Here is a 12,448-nt window from a genome sequence, read left to right as displayed (position 1 = left end):
ATCCCGTCTTGGGCTCATAGAAAAGTGAAAAGAGAAAAACACTACCCAATTTTCATTTTTACAAAAGGCAGCGAAACAAAATATCCCTAATGATAAATTATTTTTAAAGGAGGAAATTGTTTCTAGTAGGTCAACTGCTATCAATGTTTCAGAGAAACCTCTTTCATGGAATCTGATTTAGCACTTGGCAACTGTATATAAAAGATACTCCAGGGCTGGAGAGATGGCACAGAGGTTAAGAGCACTGTCTTTTCTTCCGAAGATCCTAAGTTCAATTCTCAGCAACCACATGGTGGCTCACAACAATCTATAATGAGATCTGGTGCCCTCTTCTGGCCTTCAAGTATACGTGCAGGCAGAACACTGTATAATTAATTAATTAATTAATAGGATACCCCAGAACCTAGAAAGTTAGCTAATTTGCCCAGGGTCCTAAACCTAAGAACTAAGAACTAAATCAAGCTCTTGATCCCGGGACAGGCTTAGTTTGCTGCTGTTATTATATCAACATTCTAATTATACATGTACTTATAGTATAAACATGTAGATATTTTTAATTTGTATTTTTCTAGCTGGGCTAGCATGTAAATATACTATGCTACTGCTCACATTACAAAAATAACAGTTTACTAATAAGCCTTCTATTTTGTACCTTCGCTTTCTGTTTGTCTATGCTCTTCTCACTAGACCATGATGCCAACCTGGTAATGCCAATAGCTTCAAATGCTTTCATATGGCATTAAAAATATGTATCTTATCACTAGACATTTTCATGGTAAAACTCTAAGACAGCACTAACAGTAAGACAAAGAAACATGCAAACTAGAATTTTTTAAAAGTGGGACTTGTGCTGAGTCTTCAGGAAAAAAGTAGTGCTAAGACAAAAGGAGATAATATTCTGGACATGGAAAATAAAGATCCAGAAGTGCCGAGGAAAAAACAGTCTCTAAAAATAAAAGCAATAAGCTGGGCACAGCCACGCACACCTGTAATCCCAACATTCAAGAGACAGAGGCAGGCCAGCCTGATCTACAAAGTGAGTCCAGGACAGCCAATGGTGCACAGAGAAACCCTGTCTCAAAAAAATAAAATGAAAGTAATAAAATTTTGGGATGGAGATATAGCTCAATGGTATAGCCTGCCTAATTTGCATAAGACATTGGATTCAATCCCCACCAACACAATAGTATAAACGATTAATTTTTGTTATATTAATATTAATTATATTAATTATTTATATTAATTTATATTAATATAATTAATATTATCCTACTTCCTTACCTTAGGAACTTTTGTATCGTTAACACTTTCATTTGCTTCTAGTTTTCTTTTTCTTTTTTTCTTTTTTCTTTATTAAATGGTTTTAGTTGAAAACTTAGTGGAAGGATATAAGTGACATAAGCAAATTCAATTTTAAATATACTTCAGTTTTCGATTTTAAAATATACTTAAGAGCTAGAAATGTGAACTGGTCATGGTGGCACATGCCAGTAATCCCAGCACTCAGGAGGCAGAGGCAGGCAGATCTCTGAGTTCAAGGCCAGCCTGGTCTACAAAGTGAGTCCAGGACAGCCAATGCCACACAGAGAAACCCTGTCTTGAAAAAACCAGAACAACAAAAACCCCCACTAATTAGGCAACTAATATCGTTCTGTCTGGCTCTCATTTTAGGATGATTATACTTATCATTTACTGTGAGTCACTGATAACTACAGCTAAAGATTTTGACTTAAAACTCATTGATGTTTTGAATTTCATGAGGTTAGCACAATACACTTTACCCTAGCTTGACTTAAATGGCTATCACTTGCCAGGTGCTTACTCTGTGGTACAGATTTTACATACTACAAAACAATCTTTGGGGTAGTTAGCACCCTCATTTTGCTGATGAAGTAACTGAACCTCAGAAAGGTTGAGTAACTTGTATGTAGCGTAGTCAGCAAGTGGTAGAGCAAGGACAAGAAAGTGTACAACTAAAGACCGTGCTTTATTATCAAACTTTATGACAGTGTCTGATAGTGAAAAGTTTTAAGTGCTTTATAAAATGTACCCTTTCATCACTACAACCTTCTAAAATATACTTGTTATCACTGTGTAACAAATAATTTACATGATTTTTAAATATCACATCCCTTGATATAATGGCAAATATTTTAAGACTAGCCTGACAAACATTAATTAGGAGCCTAATTTTTTAGCCTAACACACTGGAAGGTTAAGAATTATGTAATGCTTTATACTAACTATATTATCTTTCCTAAACTTAGAAATATTCAGAATTTAAAAAATAAATACCCTGGCAGGGTAATAGCACACACCTTTAATCCCGGCACCAGGAGGCAGAGTCTGATAGGTCTCTATGAGTTTGAAGACAGCCAGGGATGCATAGAAAGGCCCTGTTTCAAAAGAACCAGCTGGCTAAATACATAGCAATTTAAAAGGTTGCTTTATTTATATTATCTGCTTGAACTAATTTAGATCCTTGCCAATTATAATATTAATGATCCAAGCAATCACTCTACAGAAAATGGGTGATTTGATGTTGCTGATTTAAAGTTGGTGACTTACGTGTTTTGTTTTTTTACCCACTTCAGGACAGTTTCTCTGTATAGCCCTGGTTGTCCTGAAACCCACTCTGTAGTGAAGAAGGAGGCTTTCTGTAACCCATGTTTTTCATCCATGCCCTTGTTCCCAGAAATGACTTTGGGTCCTTAAGTATATTTATAATAGCCTAGGCCAATATAGCTAGGCATGTTCCCTGACCTGCTCATAAGTAACATCCTTTTTACTCTAAGCTCTGCCATGGCTGGTTACCTCTGCTCAGGTTTCATGTGTCTATCCTCCTCTGTGTCCCAGGGCAAATTTCCCCTTGCTTCATTCTATCCCAGCACTCACTCCTTCTACCAGAACTTCTCCCTCATATTTCCTGCCTCAGCTATAGGCCAATGAGTGGTTTGTTGACAAGTGAAGAATCATATGCAAGAGATTATAACTTCATGTAGACCAAGCTGGCCTCAAACTCACAGGTCCACCTGCTTCTGCCTCCCCAGCTGGAATTAAAAGCATGAGCCACCATGAATAAGTCTTTTTTTTTTTTTTTCCCTTTTCTTTTTTAGGTAATGTAGTTGTTTTAGTTTCAGGATTAGAAAAAGCTGCTCTTGAGGTTCAATTTCTGTACCTTACTCAATTTTAAAATGTTTTTAAATTCACAAAATAACCTTTTCACTATAGGTTATGGCCATTGCACCAACCCATTACATCTGGCAACGAGAACGTTCTGTGCATCACAGTGGTGCTGTTAGGAACTACAACAGAGATGAAGTCCATCTGCCCCGGGGACCGACTGCCACACCAGTAGATTGTTCACTGTGTGGTAAAAAAGGAAGATATGTAAGATTGGGACTGTCTTCATCGTCATCTTCATCCAATGACACAGTAGAGCTAATGGAAAAACATTCTCAGGAATTACACAATTCATTATCAATGGACATGATAGGTGATCCTTTTCAAGATAATAGCTATTCTCAAGGTATGATTTAATGGTAAAGTAGAATTAGACTAATGCATGTTATTTACTTATCTAGTCAGACCTCACAGGCAAGGATGCATAAGTTACATAAGTGAGTTAAATTCATATTGAAAGTTTTTCCCCTTCAAGTTACCACTTTTTATCCTCTTGTCTATACCTGTTTTGTGGTAGCCCATACACACACACACATAAAACAAAAACAACAACCACAAAAACTTAACTTAAACTGAAACTCAATATGCTATGAGCTCCAAGTATTAGGGATTGAAGGGTTTCTATGAAATGTTTTATTTAAAAATGTTTTCAAGAAGAAAATAAATTTACTTGTAATCACCATCCAACTACTGGTTTCTTCTATATACTTTTCTATTTCTAACTAAATTAGACCATATTTTAGCCAGGGTAGCTTTTTATTATTTAGTATAAATCATTTTCCCATGTCATTTAGTCTTTGAAAACCTTATTGTGGTGTGCATAATTTATTTGCATATCAATTTTGTTGAGATCTAAGTGTTTACTCGGTGTTTATTAGCTAGAAAACCAGTATAGTTGCTTTTCAACATCCCCAAGCACACTCTTTGTTATCACGCTTATATTTAACAATGCATAGGGCTGATCGGTAGCGCAACTATAAATAAGAGTTGCTATTTGACACCCCTCTCCTATCTCCCAGGCTTCATTTACTTTTACATTCTTCGATCCTCAGAATAGGTAATGTTTATTGGCTACCTAAGTGCCCCCAGGCAATATAGAAAGCTCCTTTCATTCATAATACACTTAATATTCACTACCACTGAAGGTTAAGTATTGTTATTTCCACTTGGCAAATAAGGCTTATGTTACTTTGTCTAAGATTGATAGCATAATATTTGAATCCCAGTCTTGTGACTGGAGCCTGAATTCTTACCTATTATATTCTATTGACCTTTAATAAAATCCTGCTTTTAGCAGTGAAAATAAGCTGTGGCAGAAGCTTTTAAGAAAATTGCTAAAGGAAAGGTAGAAATATCAAGAACCAAGTTCCTTCTGAAATGCTTATAGAATGAGTTGGGAGCAAATTTTAATAATCTGAACAGGTATCTACAGAAAGCAGAAGAGAAAACATTGTGTTTTAGGCCAGTCCCTGTAGGCATCAATGGAGCATGCTCTATATTCTAGGTCTTGACATCTCACTAGGAATCTGGAATACATGCGGGAAATGTGCTTTGCCAGTCACTGTGCAGAGCTGGGGGCAGGGAATGTATCAGTGGGTAAAGGCTTGCTGTTAAGTGTGATGATCTGAGTTTAGTTCTCCGTGGAAGGCAAGAACTGTCTCCATCACATTGCCCTCTGACCTCCACATTATATTGTTGTGCACTGAGCACACATACACAGAGATAAAGAGAAAAAGAAGGAGGAGGGAGAAGGGGAGAGAAGGAAAGAAGAGGGAGGGAGGGTGGGAGCAAGAAAGGAAGAGAAAATAAATGTAATTTTAAAAATTTAGGGCTGGAGAGATGGCTCAGTGGTTAAAAGCACCACCTGCTCTTCCAAAGGTCCTGAGTTCAATTCCCAGCAATCACATGGTGGCTCACAACCATCTATAATGTGATCTGATGCCCTCTTCTGGCCTATAGGTGTACATGCAGGCAGAATACTATGCACATAATAATAAACCTTTTTTTTTTTTTAATTTAAAGCAAGTCTGATGAACTATGAACAAAAGTAGGGTACTGATGTAGGGGAGTGTAGAAGCGATTATGATTTTGCCTTGTTTATTGATGAAATTCCCGATTTAAGATTTATAGATTCTTTAAAGGATGTAATTTTTGTTTGTTTTTGTTTTTGTTTTGAGATGGTCTCACTATGTAACCCTGGCTGTCCTGAAACTAGCTCTGTAGACCAGGCTGGCTTCAAACTCAGAGATCTTCCTGCCTTTGCTTCCTGAGAACTGAGATTAAAGGCATGCACCACCACAGCCTAGAGGAAGGAATAAATATTTATCCAACAGTTTGTTGTGAATCTTAAGGTTAACTCTAAAAGCCTTTGATAATGTCAAAGGGCAAACAATATAAAGAAAATATATTACTAGTTATGGTGGCAGCGTCTTGTAATCCTAGCACTCAGGATGCTGAGGTAGGAGGATTGCAAGCTGGAAGCGTCTTTGGGCTACACAACGATTTCCTATTTTAAAAAAGGAAGGAGGTGCACACAAGAGAAATGTCTCAATAGTTAAAAGCACTGCCCACTCTTCCAGAGGACCCACGTTCGATTCCCAGCACTCACAACTATCTGTAACTCCAATCCCAGGGTACCTGACATCCTTTTCTGGCTTCTATAAACATCACACACATGTGATGCACAGATATACGTGCAGGAAGGCACCAGACACATGTGGTACACAGACATACATGCAGGTAAAACACCCACACACATAAAAATTAGTAATAAAAAATTTAAAACCACTACCAACAACAAAAGCCCCTATTGGATGGATGGGTAGATAGATATTAAATATTGATCACATACACATTTGACCAGTAAAAAGTCTCTATTTGTTTTCTGGTCTTAGCAGAGTGTGAACTAACTAGGGATGCAGTTAACAAGACAATGGAGAGGGAGCCACAATATTACCAGAGTAGGGTCAGTCTTTCACCACCTTAGCCGATGCTCTCTCTTTTTTTTTTAAATCTATACAGTATTTTCTACTTGCATGTGTGCTTGCATACCAGAAGAGAGCACCATATCTCATTACAGTTGGTTGTGAGCTACCATGTGGTGGCTGGGAATTGAACTCAGGGCCTTTGGAAGAGCAGACAGTGCTCTTAACCTCTAAGCCATCTCTCTAGCCCTGTTGCTCATTTCTTACAGTGACCTCTGTTAACCAAAAATTTCCGTACAGTCTACATAAGGTTGGAGTCACTTGGTGGTCTAGTCATAAAAACTCAGCCAGGCATTCTTCAAGAGAGACACACACACAAGGAGCTGGTCTTGGCTCCAGGTGTTTATGCTACAGTTTATGTAGATAATGATCAGTGTGTCCACTTTTCAAACAAAAGAAACCAACTTTCTTTCTTCCATCTATCCTAAACTTCCTTTCCTTTCCTTCTTTCTTTTTTTTTAAAAATAAAGACATGGTCTCATTGTGTAACCCTGAGTGGGCCAAACTCATTACATAAATTAGATTGGCCTTAAACTCACAGAGATCCACTTGCCTCTGGGATTAAAAATGTGCAATGCCATGGCTAAAGTTGTTTGGTTTTTGCTATTGTTATTTGTTTCTAAGTAACATGTACCAAAAAGCAATTTTAATACAAAAATGCTTCTGCCATTTTAAAAACAAAATGTCAGTTTGACAAGGTAGAGGGAAACACTGTCACAACACTTTGAAGGGAGTAGATGAGGCATTCTTTAAAAAGCCAGACATATAGCTACTAATCACACCTAAAAGCCAGACATACAGCTACTAATCACATCTAAAAGTCAGGTGCCCCAAGAAGTTCTGAAGTGACTTTCCAATATTAGTTTTACTATTCAAAAACTAACTCAGAAAAGTTTCATTATTACCACTAAAGCAACAGCAACAGAAATATGGGGATTCAGCTCTGTTTAAAGATGCAACACTTCTGTTTTCTAAAATTTTATGTGTGTTAGTGTTTTGCCTGCATGTGTGTCTGCTTACCATGTGAGTATAGTGCCCACAGAGGCTGGAAGAGGACATAGGATCCCTTAGAAATGAACTTACATGTGGTTGTCAGCCATCATGTGGATGCTGGGAATTGAACCCAGGTCCTCAGGAAGAGCCACCAAGAGTTTATAACCACTGAGCCACTTCTCCAGACTCCACTTTTCTGCATTTTGCTTTGGTATTGGTGTTTGACCCTGGGGCCTTTCATATGCTACATTCATGTTCTTTCATTCAGTTATATCTCCAAACCGCATAGCACATTTTTATAGGAAACTACTACTGTTATTCTTTACGCTGCTTTAATCTCCAGGGTGCCTACGCTAGTTCAAGTGAAACATAGACAAACATTATCTGCAAACCTGAGGCTTTAAAATAAGGGAGTGAGGCAAATACACCAAGCCTTACCTTTGGCATTGATAGGCACAAAATATTCTATATGTTTGATAATATACAACCAAATAATTTTTCTTAAAAATAAGTCCTTTTTCGAACTTCATTTTTTGTCATGTTGTCATTTACTGTTCTGGTCACAATAGCCTATGTTAAGTTCTTTGCACTTAATAAAGATATAACTAGTGCTAAAGTGACAGAACATATGTTTGGCAGGCAATGGACACTGGGTTCAAGGCCCAACACTGAGAAATAAACAGAGCAGGGCACATAGATTAGTAATGTGATCAGGACTATGCTACATGACCAATGTTAATGAGCACAAAAGATTGCAGAACTATAAACCCACAACTCTGAAGGCTGAAGAAGGAGGGTCACTGTAGGTTCAAGGCCAGCCAAAGCTGTAGAGAACCCTGTCTTCAATAAACTAACAAATAAGCCGCCTGTAGAATTCTCTCTGTGCAATGAGAAAGTTGGTAAGAGATTTCTAGAACAAGTAATGTATAAACTGGACATTGACTGAGTACTGTTTTCATAGGGACTAGCAAACAAGGGGGAGAGTGGAATAGCAGACAGGAATTTGAAAATACAGATGGTCACCAGGTAATGGTGGTGCACGCCTTTAATCCCAGCACTCAGGAGTCAGAGGCAGGTGGATTTCTGAGATTGAGGCCAGCCTGGTCTGCAGAGTTCCAGGACAGCCAGGGCTAGGGCTACACAGAGAAATCCTGTCTCAAAAAAACAAAACAAAACAAAAATTACAGATTGTCTTACACTGAATCACCAGCTAATCTGGTTCTTTTTCAAAATAGTTTTTACACCTGTCCTCTTTATACTCTTAGTCACATCATGTGTATTACTATAACTAAGTCGATAGGTGAAACAATTTGTGATCCAGAGTACACTTAACACTACCAGCAAAATTACTGACCATTTACTGGATAGGAAAGGTAGGCCAAGGCAACTAGAAGACAGTTCTGAACCAGATCTCTTAATATCTGAGAGTGAGGCTGGGCATGGTGGCGCACGCCTTTAATCCCAGCACTCAGGAGGCAGAGGCAGGTGGATTGCTGTGAGTTCAAGGCCAGCCTTGTCTACAAAGTGAGACCAGGACAGCCAAGGCTACACAGAGAAACCCTGTCTCAAAAAAACAAAAACAAACAAAAAAAGATTTGAGAGTGATACATGAGGGCCAGACATAGACACAAAAGAACATGAACCAGGGATGTAGCATATATACCCATAATCTCAGCATTTGGGATATGGAGGAGGACCAGGAGTTCAAGGTCATCCTTGGATAGCCAATATGAGGACAGCTTGACTACATGAGACCCTGTCTTTAAAAGGAAAAGGAAAGGAAAGGAAGGAGAAAGTTCACATCTGTCCTAGACATGCTTATAATCCTAGTACTTAGTATGCCAAGGCATGAGGCTCATGAGTTCAAGGCTCGTCTGAGCTAAGTAGAGTGTGAAATGCTGTCACAGAGCAGGGGAGGGCATCTGGCTGTAACTAGATTGCAAACATAGAGAGGGTTGGAGAAAGGCCTTAAACTGTGCCTTGATGAACTACTTAATGCTAATTTATCACTCAACCCAAAATTAAGATGGGCACAATGATAGAGAGGTATTTTTCAATTCATTATCCACTGAACACAATATGCTAAGCAGAAACTAAACACATTTAGTTTGAAATGAAATAGGTTAAAGGGCAGCATTTTCCTTTGCCTGTAATCCAGTCCCTTTTAGGAAGACACTTAGGACCTGACAATTAGTGGGCGTCAAAACTCTAGTTACAGCACAGACAAATATAATACCAGAGTAACTCTTCTCAGTCAGTACCTGAGTGCAGCCAGAATGGCCTTTCCAAACACAAATCTAAATATGTACCCTTACTACATCCTTCAGACACACCTCAGGCTTTTTTGTTATTTTGAGACAGGGTTTCTCCGTGTAGCCTTGGCTGTCCTGGTCTCACTTTGTAGCCCAGGAAACTCATGGAGGTCGGCCGGCCGGCCGGCCTCTGCTTCCCCGCAGGTTGCAATTACAGGCATGTGCCTGGCTCAGATTTTTTGTTTGTTTGTTTAAAGATAAACAAATTTGGAGATACAGATCAGTTGGTGGAGTACTCAGTCAGCATTCACTAAGCACAGGTTTGATCCCCAATATTACATAATAAAGGCATAGTGACTCACACCTATAATCTCAGCATTTAGGAGGTGGAGGCAAGGGGATCAGAAGTTCAAGGTCAGCCTCAGCTACATACTGACTTTGAGGCCAACAGAATATCTGAGACCTTATCTTCAAAAAAAGACAAATACGCCGGGCATAGTGACACACACCTTTACTCCCAGCACTCGGGAGGCAGAGGCAGGTGGATCACTGTGAGTTCAAGGTCAGCCTGGTCTACAAAGTGAGTCCAGGACAGCCAAAGTTAACACAGAGAGACCCTGTCTCAAAAAAAAAAAAAAAAAAAAAAAAAAAAAAAAAAAAAAGAAAAGAAAAGAAAAGAAACAAAAACAAATTCTTTAGAAGGTCTCTAAGGTCCTGCACAGCCTGATGACTGATTGCAGTCTTTCTGGTCTTCCTGCTTCTGCCTCCTAAGTGTATTCTGACCACTTTCAACTCCCCATTCCTCTTTTATAACTCTCCTTCTCCCTCTGGAGTGCTTCTTCTTTACAATATATCCCACATCTAATTCCATGTCTTTAAAAAAAAATATTGTTGTTGCTGTTGTCTTGTTCTTTTGAAAAAGGATCTATGTAGCCCAGGCTATCCTGAAGCTTCTCTGTAGACAGGCTGGCCTTGAACTCAGAGATCCAATTGCCCCTGTCTCCTTTGTGCTGGGATTATTCCTTTCCATCATTTCCAGTTTTTTGTTTGTTTGGTTGGTTGGTTTGCAATACACCAAGTTTAATTAGGGTTGCTTACATGTTCTGGGGCTTAGGGTTATTTACAGGAGCGAGGGTATTTTACCAATGGCTACACTCCTGAGGAAAACTGACTCTCCTCTCCCATCTATGCTAGAATGTTGGTAGCTTTGATCTTGTGCAGGTAAACACAGCTGCTGTGGGTTCATGAGCACAATGCCCATGTCATTTCCAGAAGTCCTCTCCAGCCTTTGTCTTTTACATTCTTTCCGCCCCCTCTTTCTGATTGTGAATGTGTGTAATATACAGGTGTCCCTTTAGGGCTGAGCATCCAACAGTCACTTATTCTCAGCGCTTTGACCAATGAGTTTCTTTTGTATTAACCACTGCTCACTGCACACGGCTTCTGACGGAGGCTGAGAGCAGCGCTCATCTAAGGGTATAATGTTAAATATTTAAGAAAGCAGTTTGACATCGTGTCCATTTAGCAAAACAGTAGTAGGCTCTCCCAAGCCTGCCAGCCATGGGCTGGAATGTTCCATATAGCACAAGCTGGCCTGGAACTCATGGCAGTCCTCCTGCTTAACCTCCTGAGCTCTGGAATGACAGATGAGAGCTACCACAGACAGAATCTTTTTAATCAGCTTTAAAGAATGTCAGAATCAGCCAGGTGCAGTAGCACACACCTTTTTTTTTTCCCTCTCCCCCCCCCCCTTTTGGTTTTTTGAGAGGGTTTTTTTCTTTCGTTCCTTTTTTCTTGTTTTGGTTTTTCTTTTTTTTTTTTTTTTTTTTTTTTTTTTTAATATTTATTTATTTATTATGTATATAGTATTCTGCCTGCATGTACTGCATGCCAGAAGAGGGCACCAGATCTCATTGTGGATGGTTGTAAGCCACCATGTGGTTGCTGGGAATTGAACTCATGACCTCTAGAAGAGCAGTCAGTGCTCTTAACCGCTGAGCCATTTCTCCAGCCCCTTGTTTTGGTTTTTCAAGACAGGGTTTCTCTGTGTAGCCTTGGCTGTCCTGGACTCACTCTATAGACCAGGCTAGCCTCGAACTCACAGGGATCCGCGTGCCTCTGCCTCCCAAGTGCTGGGATTAAAGGCGTGTGCCACCACGCCCAGCTGAGACCGGGCTTTTCTTGTAGTCCTGGCTGTCCTTGACTTGCTTTGTAGACCAGGCTAGCCTCAAATTTAAAGATCCACCTGTCTCTGCCTGCCTGAGTGCTGAGATTAGAGGAATACACCACCACGCCCAGCAAAGAATACTGCTTTTTACAGCTTTTAAATTTAATAGTGGCACATACCTTTAATGCCAGCACTAGGGAGGGAGGGAGAAGCAGGAGGGTCTCTGAGTTCCAGGACAGCCAGGACTATACAGAGAAACCCTGTCTTCACAAACCAAAAAAAAAAAAAAAAAAAAAGGGGGGGGGGTGCGGCAGAATTAATTACGTACATCAAACGATGGGAAAAATATACCTTAGGAATGTGAATTACTAATATGTATTATTCATAGGTAGTAGTTATATTAATTCTGATGTTCTTTTTACCTGGTTTTAAAGGTTCTAGTGTAACTCACACCTGTAATTCTAGTGCTAAGAATTGCCTTGAGTTCAGGCCAGCCTAGAAAGTGAGATACTGTCTCAAACCAAACCAAACCAAGACTCTGAGTGTAAGAAAAGAGATTAAAGAGCTGCTACATCTTGAAGTCAGGTATGGTAGAACGTGCCTGCATCTTGGCACCCAAGGTTTTTGAGCAGGTTGATGGTAGCAGGTATGATTTCCCTCCTGTGGAGTCATGCCACTATTTCACCAGTGGGCACATCTTGCTTTCTTGCTTAAGTCTGGTATTATCATAGCATGCAGAGTTCACTGAGGTGTAAGACCACTGTTGAGTTTTCTCCCCTAGCAGGTTGCCATAGCACCACCTTCTAGCACTGTAAAAGCTTAGCCAACAGAGAAATATCCACATCTAAACAACAAAAACTGTAACTATA

The 12,448-nt window shown here is 39.5% G+C and overlaps 1 protein-coding gene across 1 annotated transcript in view; it reads left to right on the top strand.

Annotated features, from left to right (window-relative positions):
• The window catches only part of Spdya (speedy/RINGO cell cycle regulator family member A), a 41,158-nt gene that overhangs the window by 26,594 nt on the left and 2,116 nt on the right, over window positions 1-12,448 (top strand). Inside the window, exon 6 of the mRNA XM_051170257.1 lies at window positions 3,232-3,529. Within this exon, the coding sequence (XP_051026214.1) occupies window positions 3,232-3,529 (298 nt within the window). The remainder of the gene's footprint in view (window positions 1-3,231; window positions 3,530-12,448) is intronic.

This window comes from Acomys russatus, chromosome 1 (assembly GCF_903995435.1).
Source record: "Acomys russatus chromosome 1, mAcoRus1.1, whole genome shotgun sequence".
Classification (NCBI taxonomy): domain Eukaryota; kingdom Metazoa; phylum Chordata; class Mammalia; order Rodentia; family Muridae; genus Acomys; species Acomys russatus.
Note: the sequence above shows the minus strand (reverse complement) of the source record. Positions and strands in the feature narration are given on the sequence as shown.